We start from the raw sequence: 22,375 nt of genomic DNA, 5'->3' as shown, positions 1-22,375 counted from the left end.
TTTTTTTGATATCATCCCTATACAATATTGTACAAATCTCTCTCTTTCTCTCTCTCTCTATATATATATATATATATATATATCACATGTTTTTATGTGACCTCAACAGTCTACCTCTAGAGTGTGATTATAACTAGTCGTATTGTTATTTTATAAGGAAAAATGAAATGTGACAAATTAACTAATTGATCAGATTGTTACATGAATAATATCATCAAAATATAATTTAAAACACTGTTCCTTAGTTTGTTTTGGAGAAATAGATTTGGAGATGTCAACACGTTGTGTCCTATATGTGGAGTTCCCAAAATCATAACTATATCCACATGCTGCACAAGTGAGATTTTTTATTTTTTTTTAATGAAATGTTTGGTATGAAGTGCATGGATGGTAGGAGTTGAATTGTTGTTTGAATATCGGTTCATCTCATTTTGGTGTTAGTCTCTATATTAGGACTCGAGCTAGTTGTAGAAAGGGTTGGACATTTGATGTTTGAAAAATTGCTCTTCTAAAACTCCTCTCACCTACCCGAAAATTTACTTAATACTTCCAAGGGCAGTTAACCGCCTCCTAAGCTAAATGTTAAGAAGTGAACTACAATTAACTATTGTTGGGGTATTGAAGGTAAATTTGGATGCGTGAGAGCAATTTCAGAAGTTTAAAGAGTTAAAGAGCAATATTTTCTTAATGTTTTGAGCTAGTTGTAAATTTGTAATGATATCGATATGAATTTGTGTCATTGTAGAGAAAGGTGAATGAGTTTGATTAGATAGGTGTAAGAATATCCACAACAACTGAAAGCATGAGTGTAAATTAGATTGGAGTAAGAATATTTTCCCCTTCGTAAATATTTTATCTTTTTGCAACAAATTCACATGAGAAAAATATATGGATGCAAGGCTCAACATCCCTAAGGGTGTGTTTGGTTCTATGGAGAGATTAGACAAAGGAAAGAAAGTGAGTGGATTGATCCCCCTTCTGCTGTTTGGCAATACCTCAAAAGGTTGAGGAAAGAATGTTTTTTAGTGGGACCCACTGTGGAAACCTTTCCCCACTGAATTGGACGGAAAGGTGAGGAAGGGTCCATATTATCTGAAAATGACCAAAGTAGCCTTGGTGTTGAAACAAAATAAATGCTTCCCGTTCAAAAAAATCAAAAGGCATCGTGTTACTGTTAGGTGAAAACATGTCCATGTTTTTTGATTTTTAAACATGTCCATATTATCTATGCTATTTTTTATTTAAGCATGTCCATATCAACCGTCACTTCAATCTACCATTTTTAATTCTAATTTATAATATAATATATTTATATAAAGAAATACTTAAATATTTTATCTATTATATAGGGATATTTTTGTCAATTTACTAACAATATAACTATCTTTCCTTTCACTTTCTTTATACTATCACTCAAACCAAACAACTAAATAATCATCTCACTTTCCACTCACTTTCATTCCTTCAACAATCTTTCCTTTTACTATCTTTCCTTTCACTTTCTTTGATCATCCAAACAGACCCTAAGGCTTTGTTTGGATCCATAGATAGATAAGGGAAAGATTGAAGTAGGAAAGAAAGTTTGTGGAAAGATTGGTTTTCCATAGTTTGGAAGCACTTCAAAAAGTTAAGGAAAGAAAGTTTGAGGTGGGACCCACCCTCAAAATCTTTCCACCCTGCTTTGGTCAGAAACATTGAAGAAACTCTAACTTTTTGGTTAAATGTCAAAAATACCCTTGTTGTATTATTAATATTACTATATTGAACCAAGCAATGGTATGATAAATTATGCTTTTGAATCATGCTCCAAAGTTTTTTCACTTGACACGATATTTTGAATAAAAAGGACATTAACAAAAAAATTTAACAATTGTTATGTAAATTAAAATTTATTAATAAAATATATTTAAATGTGTAGATAGCATAATTAATTTGAAATAAACACATTTAGCTAAAACATTTTAAGGTTATAATTGTCATTTTGCAAATATACATATCTTTCTTTCCTCTCACAATCTATTCAATATCTTTTATACCAAACAACTAAACAAATCATCTCACTTTCTTCAACCTTTCTTTCCTTCTACTATCTATCCCTACACTTCTTTCCTTTAACTTTCTTCTCCAAACCAAACATAGCCTAAAGCCTATAACACAAGAAAATATATGGATGCAAGATTCAACCTTCCTGGAGAATATAACACACGGAAGACTATGGATATTTGAAACTACACCTCTCTATGCTAACTCATCTTTAGTTGGAACTTGGAAGTGTAGATAAAAATAATCTTCATCCAAAAATACTTGAATCGTTGAAGTTAGATTTCCATAAATTATTGATAGCTTTATTTACCTCATGACCACCAATAGTTTAATATGCACGTAAGACATGAGAACATACACCCTCTGGTCACAAATATAAGCAAAAATTCATGTTTTAGATTCAATCAATAAATGATGTATGTGGTCTTTATTGTAGACAACATACATCATTTATTGAATGAATCTAAAATATGGATTTTTGCTTATATTTGTGACCGGAGGGTGTATATCGGAAATTATGTTCTGATAGGTTGAGCAATCTAGGAACATGGACAACACGCATTATCTTTCATTCAAAGAAAAAAAAAACTTCATTATATATAGATTTTGGCTTACAAGGTAATTACTAGGCTAACTAGAACAAAGCCTAGTTTTAAATAATTTAAAAAAATTACTCTTTTCTATTTTATTTTGATAGGTATACCCCACACTTAACTAGAAAAAAGTCATTAAACTATCATTTCTTAATGTTAAGCGGACATACGAACACATTACTAATTGTCTTCCCATTAGTAAGTATAGAAATTGTTGCCTATCATATGTTTTGGAAACACTTTAAAAACCATTGCATGTCCTAAGTTTTAGACACACATTTTCGCCCGTTGTGAAGTCGATGGGCCACATCTTGAAAACATGTTGCCTCTCCTACTTTCCGGGAGTTATTTAACCGATACTAAGAAGGTGTTCCACACTTAAATAACAGTTGCCTACTGTATTATATGGGAACAGTTTTTTAGCTATGCTAAAAAAAGTGCTGTCTTAAGTCCCCGAAGATGAAATTGGGAAATTGTCCAATCAAAGTTAGCTCAATTGACATGTTCGTCCATTGAACTAGATATTGACGAATTGTTTTTCCTGCAACGTGTAAATCTCAGCTATCTAACACTTGCTCTAGTTGAACAATATATGTTGGTTGGAGATGAGAATCAATTTGAAGATTGGCTTAAATGGAATAGGAATCTATGACCCTTTATAAGTTGATAAACATGGAAAATAAGATGCAGTATGGATGCAGTATATATGTCAGTGCGTGTGTGCGTGTGTGTCTTGATTATCGGGTTTATATAGGTAGTCAATATAAAAATTGTATAAAAAAAAACTAGCCATTAGTTGTTTTAATACAACCTCGAGTGAAATAAAATACGGTAAATTCTTAGGTGCCTTGTGTTTTATCTTGGTTTTCGGGTGTCAAACATTGATTACGTTTGAACCTTTTTAACCTTTGATATCTCATTTTTTCTTGGGAAGGGAAAAATAAGCAAAACCCTTGAGAATCGAGGTCCGGGAGTTGTTTTCGCTACGGGAACGTGTTAGGCACCCATAACGACTATAGTATCCTATAGGAACCGTCTTTACTTTCTACGCGCGCGCTTCATTTTTAAATGTTATTTGAAAGTGATATTTACACCTAAGAGTTTTCTAAGTGAAGAATTAGAGGGAGAAGAAAGCGTTTGAATTTTTATTTTAATTGAATTGAAGAAATTTTGATTCCTTGCCTACGTACCCTTTTAAGGGATCAAATCCACCTTAGTTCTCTTCCAAAAAAATGTTTTTGTTTTTGTTGGTTGATTTTAAGTTTGGAAATTGGAATTTTGAAGAATGGAGATTGAGAGGCCTTAAAGGCATGAGACTTGTGAAATTGCGAGGTTTGATTAGTGATTTTGAAAAAGAAGTCAAGTATGATTAATTTTCATTGAGGTTTGATTAAGAAAATAAAAGGAAAATACAATGGGATTTTGATCCCAAGGTTTATTTAGAAAATGATTTGGGTGATATTGTTCACGTTTATTTGGAAAATGATTTTCTTTTCTAGGTGTAAATCCTAGGCATTCATCTAAACATACATCTAAACATGCATATCCTAGTCATACATCTAAAAATATCTATGTGATATGTGTGCATGTGTCGGTGCTTGTGTCGGTGTACATCATTAGAGTTCATAGTCCATATTACATCCTTCACCTACATACACACTACTTCCTTGTGGGGACTTAATTCCACATGAATGAATTAAAAGCAAAATAAGTGCAAGAGAAATGAGATGGGAAAGGGAGATGAAGATGATGGAGCATGCTCATGAAACAAGAAACAAAAATGATTAGTAGCATATGATAATATCAAGAAAAAGCAAGTAAAATGCTATAACGAAATGGTAAACTAACAACAAAAAGTAGCAAAAATACACCTAACAAAATACCATAAGTCCAAAGCAAATAAAAGACTTATAATCCTCACATCATGACAATTTTCAAAGAGTTTTAGGTTCAGCCCTAACATGAGAATCACAAGACAATCACAAACCAAAGATTTATGGTGTATTTATAGGCCTATTTAGCACTAATTTTGCACATAATAACATTCAAATAACTTGCCACACAAGAAACCAATATCACATATCACAAACAGCACCAAATATTCCAAATTAAACAACAAACAATGCCTCAAAGTTGCTCATCAAGCACCAATTATCATGAGCCAAAACATTGGAACCAAAATATGCAAAAAAAAGGTTTCACAAAATTGCACAAAAAGCAACACAAATCACAAACAAATCTCATACATTTTCCAACAATTTTCAGCATGCAAAAAGTCACAAGAAACAAGCCTTGGTCATCCAAAACAAATGCAAGAGAATTCACAAGTTTTTTTACAAGTTTTTTAACAAAGTTTTTCAACAAAGTTTGAAAGGAATGCATTAACAAAGGACAAATATTTTCACATATTTTCCCAGTACTTATTATGCAAGAAATATCAAGAAACAATCAAAAACCATCAAGAAAAAACAATAGAAATTTGTTTGGGACTTTTCTTAAGAAATTTTAACACAACAGTGGTGTATTTAGCAAAAACAGTGTAGAAATAGCAAGGAAATTCACAAAAAACGAAATCCACAACATATAAGGGTCCAAGCCCAAGCCTAAGAGAAAAAAATGGGTTATTAGGGGACACAGGGATCATTAGATCGATCCAATTGGATCGGATCCAAGATCCAATGTTCAAGATATGCGAAGGAACACAGAACTACCGTAGGCGTACACGCATGGGATCAGAGGCAGGTATAAAAGCAAATCAATGAAGAAAGAAGCCATATTTTGCAAACGTTTCTCTCTCTAACAGAAATCCAGAGAGAAGCTCTGAAGGAACGTCGCCGTAGAAGAAAAGAGGGGGCGGTCGGAGCTGCTCCGACGCGGTGGACGGCCGGAGAGCCGCCGCGTCGGAGCTTTTTTTTATTTTATTTTTTTGAAAATTTTACATCAAAACGCTCCTCTTCTCCTCCTCTTTCCAAATCCAGCGTCAATCTTTCAAAACAATCAACATATAGGCCTAGATCTAGCTTACAAAAGATGAACAAAAATTACCTCTTCTACTCCAAAACGCGTCGGATCTTCAAGCTGTGGACTTCGTTCGGTTTGAAACGGCTTCCTACACTTTGCTTCGATCCGTCCTCAATGTTGTTGTGAAATGACCGATTCGGTTTTGACTCTGGTAGTGAAAAGCTACGCTAATTTATTTGAGATGCGTTTCCTCCTTTTCTTGCTGTTGTTGCTGAATTCGGCTGTGAGTTGTGATTCAGTGTTGTTGCTTGAAACAGTTGAATTCGCGCGTTTGAGATCGATTTCGGATCGATTTGGTGATGAATCTTGATTTTCTGTTTGTGAAATCGAGTTTGTGATGATGTTGCTGAAAGTTACGGTGGTTTTGAGTTGTTATGGCGGTGGTTGGGAGGTTAGGGATGACCGGAAAAGTTTGTTACGGTGGTTCTAGGTGGTGGACGAATTCTGTTATGGTGAGGGAGAAGAGAGAGAAGGAATTTTTCTTTCTCTCTTTCTGATTTTTTTTGTGAAGTTTTTTTTTGGGAAGTGTGAAAGTGATTGGTGTTGACCATGACTTGGACTGTGACTGGACTATTTATAGCTGATGTGTATGATGACTGGACCAATCTGCTGATGCCATGTGGCACTGGACTAATGACTTGGACAATATGGACTAATTTGCAAAATAATAAAAGACAAGGACCAAAAATGCAAAATAACACAAAAAGACTAAAATGCAAAAATTAATAAAATTGAATTAAAAAATGTAATTTGAAATAAACGTAAAGTGAAACCAATAAAAAACACCAAATGGACTAAAACGAACCAACTACTTAAATGAGGTACTTTAAAGTAACCTCACTCTGTCGAAATTTCGTGTGAAATGACCAAAATGTCCCTGGGTACCAAAACGACTCAAAATGACTCAGATGCAATTTTTAAAGTGGTTTTAGCATGGAATTAAAGCAAGAGCTTAATCAGACAAATTGAAAAGACTCAGAGACAATTTCAAGAGATTAAACAGAGCTTTAACACTGGAAATGACTAAAATGCCCCCTAGGGGCTAAACTGACTCAAAATGACTTCAAATGTAATTTTTTGAAGAGGACTTTTAACAGGGCATTGAAACAAGAGCTTATACAAGCAAATTAAGACTCAGAGACAATTTTTAGAATTTAAACAGAGTTTCAACACATGAAAAGACTAAAATGCCCCCAGGGGCTAAACTGACTCAAAATGACTTCAAATGCAATTTTTGAAATGGATTTTGTCATAGGATTGAAATGAAGACTTATTCAAACCAATTGAAAAGACTCAAACAAATTTTTAAAGGACTAAAATGAGTTTGGATGCAGGAAATGACTAAAATACCCTTTCCTATGAATTTTGCAAATAACATTGAAATAAAATGCAGATAAAGATGCAATTGATCAGAGACAAATTCAAATGACTTGAAATGCAAGAATAGAAGAATTGAGCTAGTATTTTTAGGTCCAAAATTAGGGTATAACACCTTGATGTAATTTGGTTGGGTATCGGTAGGGATGGGAATAGGCTAGGCCGAGCTAGGCTTTGCAAGGCCTAAGCCTGACCTGCCATATTTTTTTAAAGTCTAAGCCTGGCTTACGGCCTGTCATAGGCCTAATTTTTAGGCCTGAGCCTGGCCTTCTGAAAGACTGATACGGCCTACTAGCCTGTTTAAAAGCACATATCTTATGAACATCTTTAAACAAGCAATGCGATCTAAGTTTAAATGGACTAGAGAACTAATAGTTCAATTAGATTAAACCCTCTTTTGATAATCAACACTAGGTTTTAGGGAATTCAACTATATATTGTATCATATTTCTATTGTAGTTTATAATAATACATTTATAGATGCAACAAATTAATGTATACTAATAAAGCTTAAATTATTGAAAAAGTTTACATATTTATATTTTAATTCAAAGTACAAAATATAATATAATAATAAATAATATTATTCATATTACTTAAATAGGCCGGCCTAATAGACTTAAGAGGCTTTTTGAGAGGCCTGTGGCCTGGCCTTTTAAGCTAAATAGGCTTAAAAAAAAGCCTAGGCCTTCTCTATTTAAGAAAAAAGTCTGGTCTGGCCTGACCTGTCGTATGCTAGGCCGTAGGCCCCTGTAGGCCGGCCTGGCCTATTCCCATCCCTAGGTATCGGCCGAAGCAACCTTATTAAAAAATTATTACCACGGTACCCCGTAAGCAAAATTCATTCAAAAATTGTTTTCATATTAAGTAAATTAATACAAAAATATGACTTTCATTGAATAATTGGATGATGGGTATCTATATACACCCTACCAAAATTCATGGTTCCACTATATTCACCATAAAAATATTATGAAAGAAGTTAAAGATCACATCAAAATTGAAAAGTTCACACCAAATAAAAAAAAACGAAAGTATACACATATATCTATCAACCCAGACATATATAAGTAGTATCTCATACTAGTTTCAACCTCCACCTTACTCTTCGAATATTATCATTCCTGTATTTTTAAAAAAACAAAAGTATACACATATATCTATCAACCTAGACATATATAAGTAGTATCTCATACTAGTTTCAACCTCCACCTTACTCTTCGAATATTATCATTCTTGTATTTTTTTTTTCCAAAATCACTAATAATTTGTTCATATAATTTTTTAGAGAATTATATATATATAATTGGATGATTCTTGGTTTTCCAATTATTATTTTTTTGGCGTTTCCAATTATATCCTTTATTTGCACTATTATGTTTACCATTTTGTATCATTTGTATAATATTATTTAAAAAAGTTAATTAAATCTCCTAACAATTGGAACAATTCTAATAAAATAGGAACGTTATCATAATAGAAAAAAGGGAACAATGTGTATTGTAAATGAGGTTTATCTTAATCTTATTTATCAAATTTATTTTTAGTGAAAAAATTATAACGAGATCAGGGGAGGACCTACATTAAGGCTTGGTGTGGCTACAACAATAAAAAAATTATAAAGAAAAAAAAAATTGATATTACTAGAAATTCTTTTGTAGTGACTGAAATTCCGGTCGCTAAAACATACAAGTCAGTCACTAAATTTTTTAGCGACTAAATAGTAACCAAAATTTTAGTCGCTAAAGCATAAAATATAAACATTAGTCGCAATTTCAGTCATTTTTAAATATATTTTACATTCGGTTGCTATTTCAGTTAGAAATGTTGGACTTCTTTTTTTTTCACAACAGTTTCTTTTCGTTGCTATTTGTATAGCCTCATTGAAAATTTATTCCTAGGTCCATCCCTGAACGAGATTTTCAATGACCAACTCTTGAATAAATTTGCAGTTGTGTCTGTTTATATGATTGCAGAGAATAAAAGAATGTTGAACAAAAAGAAAGGTAGCCAAGGGAAGAGACACATATACCATTGTGTGGGCACATGCTACACTATGTTTTGAGAAATTTCGTAGAACTGTGCCCACACTCATCCATCATCCAATAGAAATGTTAGAAGTTTCTCACATAGCACATAGAACACAAAATTTCAAATAAGTCAACAAAAATTGATATATTTAGTTTGATAATACAAACATTTGTATGTTATAAAAAGGACCAAGAGAGAATAGTAATGATTAAAAAAAATTGCAGAGGAATAAAAATTTATTAAAAGTAACACAAACACGTACAATACAAAGAACAAATCTCACTCACTTGTAGTTTCCTCCATTGTTGATCTTTTAAGAGTTAAACTTTCAATTGTAAACTTTAATTTTATATTTTCAATCTTATACATTTATAATTTATTCATTAATGTAATTAGAGTGAACATATGCTATTAGCTTGTTGAGCTTAAATTTATATTGATGGTGAAACTCAAGATACTCATTTCATCCGACAGGCTAGAGAATCAGACTTTGCTGAGAAAAAAATTTGTGCACTAGTGTTGTTTTGCTTCGATTCAGTGTGTTGCACACCCATAGCTGAAGTATCTGAAATTGCAATTACTTTCCTTGCAAATTATTTACTTCAGTGTGATGTATATATTATGTTTTCAAACAATATATATAGTTACGCCCCTATTATTCAAAAATTTTGACTACACCACTGAAGATAGCATCTACACTTTAGCCATAGGTAAATCGTGGCTAAATTTCAGGAAACCTTTCCACTAGTCTCCTTGACTTTGGGTTGCAATAGTTCAAATTAAAGGAATCTACATATTAACCGTGACTAAATTTTCGGAAATCTTTCCCAAAAGATTATGCTTCGCAATTTTGTCCACCGGAAAAGTAGCTCAAGTTTTCTGAAAATTTATTCAATTTCGGAAAACTTGTACATACCAAAAATATTTTGTGGGAATAATATCAAATGATATAAGGGTAAAAGTGATATTTTTATGGTTTGTAGTGGTGAAGGTATAATTGTGGGGATATAGAGTAAATTTTTCCTTTAACGTTCAAACAAAAGTTTAAGAGAGGTTTTTATCAAAAGAGATAGTGTATATTTCACCTAGGGGACCCTTGTTATATAAATGTCATGGATATGGTTCAAAGCCTCATAAACATTTAAGTAGTTGCTATAGATATAGTACAAACCACGAATCACCATGTGTTGAATATCATTTGGTTATGAGACGTTGTCCCCTCCTTCATGTGATGGTGTAGACTTGAGTTGTTTCTTGTAAGGAGATCATTTAATTGAACCTAATTGGTAATCATATTGGATATGTGGAATGTTTGAGAGAATTCTATTTTTTTTAATATTATAATATTATTATTTAGTTTTTTTTAAGGAATATTATTATTATTTAGTTGTCACTCACACCACAGATTTTGCTTCTCCGATTTTAAAGTTTTTCCACATAATAATTCTTGTATGTGATGTGTTTTTTAAATCTATTTATATTTCTTTTTTGAAAAATTTGGAATTCGATCAAAGGACGGGCTGATTTCGAGGGGTTCAATCTTAATGTCCGCTTGTATGAGTCTCATTTAAACACAGAGCAAAGGTTGTTTGGACCAACCCACTAAAATTGAAATCAGGAAAATCGAATTTAAAAGCTTGAGACGCACACTCTAAATCTCATGTCAACCCCATATTAACCGACGTGGATTCTTAATTAATTATTCTATGTTATTTATTTATTTATTTTTCCCAAAATATTGGCACTAGGTTTAGGTTCGGATATCTCCCACTTTCAAAGCTCATGAGTTTTCCTTAAAAAAAAAAAAAACTCATGAGTTTTTAACATCAAAACCAAACCTTGCCAAAATAATTTCAGAAGTGATTGTTAACGTCCACTTTAAAAGGAAGAAACAGAGACAAAGACAGAACAATGTCCTGCCAAACATGGAATGTACATATAGCCACTTACAAAGGATAAAATTAGGTCAATGGAAGAAAAATATGCATAAATAACACTTATTAATTCCCCATACACTGCCAAGTGTGTTCCATTTCAACCACCCTAACAATCAATCATCATTATCATATAATAGTATATGCAAAACCATGCAAAATTATATTATTATTTAGTATTAGAGATCATAATATCTAATTTTCTTACTCATTAATTAATTTCTACACTCCTCCTCTATCACATATCTCTATCTCTCATTTTTTAAATTACACACCTATTACATTATTTTCTCCTCAAAGTGTGATTACCATAAGGGGTGAGAAATTAATCATCATACACACATATATCTACATAATAGAACAAGCATTTGGATTTTCATCACTGAACATTTCAACATAGCTATCATCAAAAGTGGACTCTTTTATGTTGGAAGTGTCAGCAACCTTTCTAACCATATTAGGAGGTGCTTTCTTATCATAGGCTTGTGAAATATAAGGGTGAGCCACCATAGTGTATGGAACATAAGGCCAAAGCTCAACCTTCTTCTTTGTTGATTGAGCAGCTTTCAACACTTTCTTTGGCTCAACATATCCACTCACTGTTACTTTCTGCTGCTTCAAGTCCACATCCACTTTCTTAGCTCCTGTTCAAATTTCAAATTAATTTCCAATAAATGAACTAAAAACAATTAGAGCAACCCAGTGCACTAAAGCTCCCGCATACGCAAGGTTCGAGAAGGGGTCCCACCATTTGGTGTATTGTACGCAGCCTTACCCCATTTTTTTTTTACACAAGAGGCTGTTTACAGGACTTGAACTCGTGACCTTTCAGTCACATGACGACAATTTTACCAGTTGCGACAAGATTACCCCTCAAATGAACTAAAAACAATAATGCATAATTTTAAATTGTGGTCTGCAACCACAATTGCGCAATATAAAAGTTTTAGAGATTTCTACAGCAGTCGATATTTTTTGGCTGCAATATCAAGACTTGCAAAGTAACTGCGACTGCAACCGTAATTTAAAACGAGGCAATGATTTTTAAGGAGTGAATTGAAGCATATAGAAGAAAAGAAAAAGTACCTTTAACACCAGAAAGGACATGCTTAACCTTGCGAGCACAACCTTCACAGTCCATTCTGATTTTAAGAGATACAGTTTGAGTTTGCTTCTTCTTTTTCTTTTTTGTGCTACTGAGTAAATCAGACAAGTATTCTAGGGTACCCTGTACTCCCATTTTTCTGCTTATTCTTGCTTCACCTCACAATGATTCTAGCTTACTCTTATAATTCAAGAAATAAACTACTTTGGCCTTTGTTTATTATATATATATAGACATAGAGAGAGTGACACAACAGAACCGACCACTCTAGTTTGTTCAAGTATGAGAACAAAATTATGGCTTGATTTGAATAAAAAATTGACTGATTGAAGTGTATGGAAATATAGAAAGGACATGAGAGTTAAATAATTGACAATGTAAATGTCTTCAGTTCCTTGCTTTCTTTGACTTTACATATATGTGTACGTATATATATGTGTGTGTATTTAGTATTTTACATGTCCTGGTCACCCTACAGGTGGACAAATAATGTACATACATATTGTATATGGAGGTGAATCTATTTCATATATATTAAATGATTAACATATAAATTAGTTGGGATGTCTCAGTCCTGCTAGAATATTCTAAGATTTGTATTCAAATTCAATTGCCACCTTAATGAAAACCAAAAATGATACCACCTTACAAAATATAACCAAACAACACAACATAAAACTAAAAAGAAAAGTAGTATATAATGTCTCAATTTTGTGGAGTTTATCCATCAAGTTCTTGTAAAGTGTGAGTGGGAATTATCACATTAAATGAAAAAGTCGGTGTTGAATAATATAAGTGAGAGAACTTGATGTAGGCAAACTGGCAGCACATATCGAAGATGAAGTGGCGCGCAAGAAAAGTTTAATGGAAATAGTGCAGATTTGGCATCCAGTGTCCGATTGACTTAAATTATACCTTTTCGGAAAGGCCGAAAACCGGATTTTTATTATTTCAGCACAACTTTATTATTTTTTTGTTTTTTTTTTCAGTTTGTTATTTTCGGCCCATTAAGGTTTGTTATTTCAGAGGTGGCCCTGAGGGTGGGCAGGAGGGGCGGCAGCCAAGGGCACCATGTTTTTAGGGTTACCAAAATTACTAATTTTACTTAGTAGTTAGTACTACATAGATATATTTCTTTTTAATTCGATTTGATTAATTTTATTGAAAGTATATTTTTAAATAACTTTGATTATAAATGAATATTTTGCAACAAAAAATGCAAGAAGAAAAATATTGAAATAATTAAAATGACACATTTTATTTTTCGTCCAGGGCACCAAAAACTTAGGGCCGGCCCTGTGTTATTTCTCTAGTATTTAAGCTAAACATTCGTAGCCTAACAGGCAGTTTTTCATTCAATAAAATTATCGAGAACTTTTCTCAATTCTGGTGGAATCCAGAAACCTTTTTTAACAGATTTGTCGTTTGCAACTTGTCTGTTTATCTTTTAGATTTAACGTTTGCTAATCCTTGCTTCCGTTCTGCGTCAGAACTCATATGTACAATAGATTCGCTAAAATGGCAAACTTTCTTTAATACCAAACATGCACTTAACTCAATATAATGATCCTCATGTAATTTAAGCTCAATATAATGGCGCGGAGTTGGTAAACCATGAATATATTTTATGTATCATTAGTCAAAACAAAACGCCGATTTGCCTCCATAATTAAGGATTCAAATCTATTGTATGCGTTAGAATTACTACTTCGGAGAAAAAAAGAGTTTAATGCTTTAAGTACACGAAATTTACATCATGATAACCAAAAGTTATGAAAAAATCCACCTAATTTTTTGTAGCAATATGCATGAATAATTAATTGATAATCTCTAGACTTGGATGGCATCTGGATTTGACAAGTTGCAGAAAGGTGTGGCTGATACTTGCTGATGGTTACATCAATGGTAGATTTGCAAGCCAAATGGCAGCATGAAGTTCATAATTTGTCCAGTAGCAATTGTCCAATTATGAAATTACATGGTTTATTAATTGATTGAGGAGTTTATTAAATAACAGGCTATGAAGATAAACTATGTGAAAAACGTTTATATTATGGTGAGAACTACGTTACCCTCTCTTGTTTAGGGGGTAATTTACCCTCTCATGATATCAACCAATCAAAATGTAATATACATAGACAACATTAAATGTCAAATAAATGAATCAATTTTTTCTAAAAATAAAAAAGTTCATCTTAATCATAAGGTAACTTTTAATACTTTTAATTTTTATTTAAAGTAAATTACACTCCTCTCCCCTCTTATGTTAAAATATACACTTCCCTCCCTTTAAAAATAAAATTTACACTCCTCTCCCTCTAAGATGCTTGAATTACAACCCTCTCCCTTAATAATTAAATATGTACTACACTTTAATCTATTTTTAACATAAATAATTTTTTTTATGATATATACTAATTTTGAACCACCATTTAAGAAAAATAAATTCATTTCTTTATAATTTAAATATCAATGGTAATTAAACTTAAATATTTTGCTATTAAGTTTATAATTTATAGTATAAAACTAATTTTTATACAACCATATTTTATTGTATTTAGTAATTATTGTAATTTTATTTTTTGGTTGTTTCATATTTTATAATAGGGTTTAAAATTATATGTTAATGTAATTGTGAATAAAAAATAGCGAAAAATATGTATTCAAATTTTGACTATGTTAAAATAGACCCGTGGTACTTTTTTTTTAAGTGTGTTAGATTATTTTATTTTATTTTTGCTAGATTATTGAGGAAGTAAAGTGTAGATTTTAACATAAGAAGAGAGAAGAATGTAATTCAAGATTCTCTTAAGGGAGGAGAATGAAATGTTTTCTAATATGTTTGGAATAATGGGGGAGGGGACTGTATATTTTAACATAACATGGGAGGGGAGTGTAATTCAAGAATCTTTGAGGGGAGAAGAGTGTAATTTACTCTTTTATTTAATTATATTAAGGTGTTCAATCTTAATTAATTTACACTACAAGACTTATAACAAATAAATTTTTTACATCAAATTACTTTCATCTGAATGTCCTTAAATTTATCACTTACATTCATAAAATTTCTTCTATTCCACAACCCCGAACATGAGAACAAAAACATCTCCTTCATTCAAATTTCTTCTTTATTCTTCCCTATTGATCAATTCTTGTTTCTTTTTCGTTTTCTTTCCATTTTGATTGTTCAATTTTGTCGTTCCAAAACTGCTGCAGTTTCAAATTATAGTGAGAATTGTCGTTGTTTCTAGAACCGTCAGGTATCGTGACTTTTTTTTTATTTAAGTAGCCAACCTAATAAAATCTCCTAACACGCATAGACCTGCCCCACCATCAGCCAAAGCCTTTAAGTCCAAACAAAAGAACAAAAGCCTCGTGACATAACCATTTCAGCAGCAACCAAAAAAAATGCTAGCAAACTCCCAAAACATCACAGCAGCAACACCTGCTAGCAATCCTTAAAGTATAACAGATGACTTACTCAATTGTTATAATTAACTACCTCACAACCAAGAAAAATCAAATCAAAAAGAAAAATCAACTCACCATATCTGACGTGGTTCTGGAAATAACGGTAATTCTCACGATATTTGGAATCAAACGAACGACGACGATTCTCACGAAAATTGAAAAATGCGGCAGTTTAGAACGACAAAATTGAACAGACAAAATGGGAAGAAGAAATTTTATGAATGTAACGGATAAATTTAAGGACATTCAGATGAAAGAAATTTGATGTGAAATTTTAATTGTTCTAAGCCAGTCTTGTCGCGTAAACTAATTAAGATTGAACAACTAAATATAATTAAGGCAAAATTACATTTGGGGTCCTTTATCTTATTTTTTTGTAACAATTTGGTCATTTATCTTTATTTTTTCCCGTTTAGGTCCTTTATCTCTCTTAAAAGCACATATACATCTTTTTTCTTATTTTTTATTAAAAAATACATAATTTTATTTCTAAAAATATATTTTTATTAAAAATGAAAAAAAAATCCAGAAATTAGATGAAGATGTTCATCATCTTCATCATCTTCTTTAAATAAAAAAAAATCTACTAAAATATATCTCCAATATCATGAATTAATGTTATATTCACCTCAAATCTTCTTTTAAACACAAAAATCAAAACCTTAATTTCACAAATGTTGCAAGGCGGATGGTGGAGGCTTAGTCACTGGCGGAAGGGTTAGGCTTTACAAAAGTTAAGATTGTTCTGGAAACAACAAAATTGATGTGCAAAGCTGCTCTCAACTTTGGGGTTATTTTTATGCCGGGTTTGAATATTGAATTAGAAAATAATAATAATATACGGTGTGACAATTTATATAACTAATTTTTTTTTTTTGTGATGAAACTAAATCTCTTTTCTATAGGGTTTTGATTTTTGTGTTTAAAAGAAGATATGAGGAGAACATAACATTAATTCATGATATTTGGAGATATATTTATGTAGAATTTTTTCTGATTCAATGAAGATGATGAAGATTCAAAGAAAGAAGATGGAGATGATGAACATCTTCATCATATTTCTGGATTTTTTTCATTTTTAATAAAAATATATTTTAAAAAATAAAATTATGTATTTTTTAAATAAAAAAATGAGAAAAAGGATGTATATGTACTTTTATGAGAGATAAAAGACCTAAACGGAAAAAAATAAAGATAAAGGACCAAAGTGTTATTAATAAATAAGATAAATGACCTATAATGTAATCTTGTCTATAATTAAATAAAAATTAAAAGTATTAAAAGTTACCTAAAATTGATTTTTTTTATAGATAAAATTTACTCATTTATTTGACATTTAATGTTGCCAATGTATATTACATTTTGATTGGTAGATATCGTGAGGGGGTAAATACCCTCTAAATAAGAGAGGGTAATCTAGAAAAAACCTTATATTATATTTGATTTGAAAGATGTCTCCCACTCGCATTAAATAAGAAACACTCAACACTTCAGGTGTGTATTTTTATTTTTTACGAATAATATAAGATATTTTGTAAAAATAATTTAAACGTGGTTAAAGTATTATACAATCATTTATCATATTATTATTTTTATTTAAAAAAATATATTTTATAGTGTTTGTAATTTCAAAAAGAAAAGTAAATCATTACATAATTCCTTCCCCTCCTAAATTTTTAATTCAAACACAACCTTAAGGTTGAAAATCATGACCTAATATGTGACTTGATTTTTTTAAATACAAAATCTCTTACATTTAAATTGAAATTAACTCAAATCACAAAAGCAACTTATAAAATAAGGATATAACTTTTACAGACCATAACACAAAATGGATCATTTTCTGACTTGGATTTCCTAAAGTCAGGATTTAGTATGATTTATGCGTCTAAACAAAAGTTTTGGGTATTTTTTATCGTTACAATATATCATAATATTTTCTCACTCTTACCAGACTTTTGCGTTAGCACAGGAACATTTAGGAAATTCATCTAAATCCATAGTTTTCATTATGTGTTCGATAGATAACAACACAAAAGACATTTAATATTAACTCTACTAAAAATTGATTCGTTCAAATTATTTGAGAGTTAAGGCTTCTTAAGCAAATGGTCAGAATTAGTCATCAATAAATGATATTGGATACTTCATACAATCGTACCTATATGATTATATATAAAAAGTAAAAATATAAAAAGACTTGCATTACTTGTGAAGAAAGGTAATAACATTTCCTCAAAAAAAAAAAAAGGTAATAACACAGCCACAAAGACAGGAAAAATTAACGTATTTGGTGAGGTGAATGAGTGGTGAGGTGAATGAGTTTGGGGATAGGGTATTGCGACAAGTGGCTGCTTATGAATGAAATAATAAAAAAGCTCTCTACATCTTTGAGTATTTTAATTTCGATTAGCAGATGTGTTGTACCCCCATGAAATTGATATTGTTCCCTCTTCTTTATCTCCAATTCCATTGATTGCCATTTCTTTAAAAACTTTAATTTTTATGCATTGTTTGCGTAAAAAATTGTCAAATATTTTAGTGATTAAAAATTCACTACTAAAATAAATAAAGTGAAGGATTTGAAATTCAAACTTTAATCATACATATATTATATGATGTTTCCACCGACTAATCTATACTCATAGAAAGGGTGTTAAATACATTATAATTAATCAGATATGATTTCTTCAAAAATTAATCAGATATGATTTCAAAAGTGGTTAAGATAAAAACAAAATATTTTTAATGATCTACAAAGTAAAAAGTTCTTCATAATCTAATATCGATAAGGGAAATCTAATAATCTTTCAATAAGACAATATTGTATCTAAGAAAGACTAAAAAAGCCCTATCTATTAGGCAGACAAGTATATCTCATTAATTCAAGAGCTATTCAATTAGGAGGATGTCACTCTTGAGTGTTTTATTGCACAAAAGAAACTTAAATTATATATGAAAGTCCAAATTCAGGGGCCACCCCACTTTATAATAAAGAGTAGAGACTGCTCTGTCCAATTATGATTTGACAAAATAAAATGTATTAGGCAAAACTCATACAATAACGAGTGTTTGGTAAAATGTATTAGGCAAAACTCATACAATAACGAGTGTTTGGATATGTGACGGGAAATTTTCAAATTGCAAACAAAATTTACTTTGAAGTTGATGTTACAAATAGTAAGCATGCAATCATGTACTGGCGATGATGAAAATGTGTCTCCAAACCTAAATTAAATGTTGAGAAATGGAAAATTATAAGCTCGGTTTATGAATTATTATGCAGTTTTTTATCATCTTAATTATACTTAAGCGCCTATTAGATGCAAATTTTCGTTAGATTTTTAGGCACGTCAAATTTTATGTGAACCTGGACCACCGACATTAACATAAAATAACATTATAATATTTGTCTTATTATATATCGTATATGACTATATGAGGGATGATTTTCCTATGTATCTGTGTACAACGTCAACCTACCTTGTTATAGCAAACATTATTAAATTCTTTAAATTTTGGATTTTTTATTTTAGTTGCTTGTGTCATGGCAAAGTAGGTCGCTAAATTGGCGTTGGTAACGTACGCATCAAGAAAAAGAGGCATATATACGTGTATTATACTACCAAAAAATTGAATTGTAGGTTTTTTTTTTTTTTATTTAGGGATGAAATGTAGGTACTTGTAATTTATAATTATAATCGTTGCTTACAAACTCTAAAATTAATAAAGTGTGGTATTTGTGTTTAGAATGAGAGATACCTATCTTCTAACCCTATAGCTGAAAAATCCATATTTGCTATTGACTAGCACTAGCAGCATGTGATGATCAATGAGTTGTATATATCATTGCTACTTGCTAGTCAGCACTATTTGTGTTTCTACATCAGATTTTACCTTTTTAGGCATAGAATTATGAGTGTACGTGCTGACTTTGTGAAGCCTCTCTATATACAAGCTGAAGCTATACATCAGTTAGACTTGAGTAAATTATCTTCTTCTTTTTTTAAGATAGATTACAAAAACAACTTTAGCTTATACAAAAATTATTTAACTATATTTTATCTTTTGTTATTAACATAACTTATACATAAGCGTTTATCATGATAGCGCTTATGCTATATAAGCTGTGAAACATGACCAAACTGACAATCAAATAATGCATAGCTCTTGCAATTTAAAGAGTTCTTTAATTTAGGAAATTAAATTGATATTTTATAAAACTGAGAGACTAAATAATCTTATCTTAATAATTTAAAGACAAAACTGGATGCATGCATTCACTATAAGGTAGCATGGATCTCAACAGCTTTTGGAATAAACATACTAGCTATTTTTCTATCCCTATTAATTGAAGGTGGGAGGCTCAGGCCCCCCTTATTGATTTGTTTGCATGAGAAAAAAAGTGAAAAGGAAGAAGCTAAGAGGAAAGAGGTTTAAAGAATGAAAGTGAGTGGAAAGTGGGATGGTTTTATTTTTATTTTTTTTGAAAAGGAAAAAAAAATGAGATATAAGTGAATATGAATAGAAATTAGAGACTAAAAGAAAAGAAAGAGATATATTATATAAAAGTAAATGATATGTATACCCTTATATAAAAAATGAGATATAATGTTAAAAGAGTTTGGTAACACGTGCCCTTAAAATACTTGTAAGAGAATACAAAAATTGAAATTTATCTTGAAAACAACAATTTTTAAATTTTTAAATGTTGAATTAATACAACATTTCCACATTTTAGTTTACTAACAAGTGTATTAAAGGTCCCTTAAAAAAAATAAAAAAACAAGTGTGTTAAAGACACATATTAAGGTTTACTTGTTTGTGTGTTTCTCTTGGTTTCATAAAGCTCAACGGCAAAATTTACACGGAGTAAATGTTGAAATGGATACACTATCAAATATTTCCAATAACCCTTTTCAAAAAAAAAAATTTATTTGTGGTAAAAAAAATATATTTGCACTAACATTTTATCACTTGAATCATACTTAAAAGGAAGAGCTAAAAAGTTGTTGCATATTATAACAATTAAAGGAACTTTGTTTTGTCTGTTCACGTGAGATTAGCTCAGTTGGTATGAACATTGCATAATATATACAAGGGTCGGGATTCGATCACAGACACCACACTTCTCCATATCTAATATGTGTGAGCTCCAGCCACTAGATTACTTGACAAAAAACAACTATACTTTGTCACGGACAATTTTAAATTCTAATAAACTTGAGTTCTTCCTTCAAAAAATAAAAAACTTGAGTTCTGTTCTTTACTCAACACATTTTGCTCGCGCCCAACTGAAATACCGAAAATACCCCTGCGCATCTTAACATGCGCTGCGCAACTTAACTCATGCCGGAATTAACACTTACGTGAGTTAACTCACGCTGGAATTAACACTTGCTTGAGTTAACTCACGCTGGAATTAACACTTGCTTGAGTTAACTCACGCTAGAATTAACACTTGCGTGAGTTAACTCATGCAGGGGTATTTTGGGAAGTTCAGTTGGGCGCGAGCAAAATGTGTTAGGTAAAGAGCAGAACTCAATAAACTTTCGGCATACTGGCCCAATTAGACAGTGTCTTAAAGTTGGATTTTTCGTTTTTTTTTACAGGAAGTTGGTTTTTATTGTTTTGGTGGTGGGAGGAAGTTGGATTTGATTAAAACAACGATAAGTCTCTTATCATAAAATAAAATAAAAAAAATAAAAAAAAAACTCCTTTGATTATTTTGGTATTTGACCCAGCAGCTAATATTTCTCAGGTTATTTCACATAAGACTTTATTTTTTAGGGTTGAATAAGTTTTTAGTTCTTATAAAAATCTCAAATCTCGTTTTTAGTCACTCTACAAATATTCAGCAAGTTTTTGTCCTTTAATATTTTTTGTCATGATTTTTTGTATCTTTTAAATAAATTCATTTGTGGAAGCCCCTAGTATGGTCCTTCATTTTAAAGGTTCACCCATACTCCCCTCAAAATGACCTTCAATAGCATGTTTCATGAAGAAAAATTGTTTCATGGTCGCACACACCAAAAAATCTTTTTTTAATGTGCAACATTGGATATGACTTTTGCACCCTTCTACGGAATCCTAAAATCCCCAAGTATAGAACCATCATTTTACTCCTCCCTCTGTCTTTCTCTGTTCATCCCTACTATTGTCTTCTTCTTCTATCTAATTTTCACCTTCACCACCCACACCCCTCCATTTAACCCATAAACTTCTAGATCAAAGAACTTCTAGATCCCTAAGTAAAGACATTGTTGGAGAGTGAGCTCATAACAAACAATATGTTGCCGTAAAAATAGGAAAAAGAACTGTGTAGTACTACAACAAGCAAACAACCACACCAAAAAGCAACAAATAAACTACCACCACAATATAACAGGAAAAAGAACTAGTAACATCACACTATATCAATTAATATCATCTTCATGTTCCTAAATTTCTTGGATGCAGACGGGTCCCAAACTCTATAAACGCGTGGCCATATTCAAATTAATTAGTTCTCAAGCTTTCTTTGTAGATTAGACTCACTTTTATTTACATCCTTATCAGACTTGTCAATAAGTAGTAGTAGTATAAAAAAACATAGAAGAAAAGAAAAAAACAATGAAGGTACCACAAAGAGAACAACACAGCAAGCAAGAATAATCTGTCGATGAAGAGAGAGAGAAAGAGAGGAGGAAAATGATTTTGCACCAAGATATTTTTGTGTTATAAGAGAGGGCATAAAAGTAATATCCGCTGTTACACTTATATTTTTTATTTTGTTGTGTGGGACCCTGAAACAAATTTTG

The 22,375-nt window shown here is 31.2% G+C and overlaps 1 protein-coding gene across 1 annotated transcript; it reads right to left on the bottom strand.

The window, feature by feature from the left end:
* Positions 1–11,141: 11,141 nt before the first annotated feature.
* Positions 11,142–12,301, bottom strand: LOC146940116 (Heavy metal transport/detoxification superfamily protein). Its single transcript, XM_085753719.1, has 2 exons — positions 12,086–12,301; positions 11,142–11,643 (listed from the first exon to the last, which is right to left on the bottom strand). The coding sequence occupies exons 1-2, from the start codon at positions 12,237–12,239 to the stop codon at positions 11,348–11,350; spliced, it is 450 nt and encodes a 149-aa protein (XP_085609845.1). The 5' UTR covers positions 12,240–12,301; the 3' UTR covers positions 11,142–11,347.
* Between the last annotated feature and the right edge of the window lie 10,074 nt (positions 12,302–22,375).

The sequence above is a fragment of the Medicago sativa genome, chromosome 3, assembly GCF_051527215.1.
Source record: "Medicago sativa cultivar Bolivia chromosome 3, Bolivia_mono, whole genome shotgun sequence".
Taxonomy (NCBI): Eukaryota; Viridiplantae; Streptophyta; class Magnoliopsida; order Fabales; family Fabaceae; genus Medicago; species Medicago sativa.
This window is presented reverse-complemented; position numbering and strand designations above follow the sequence as displayed.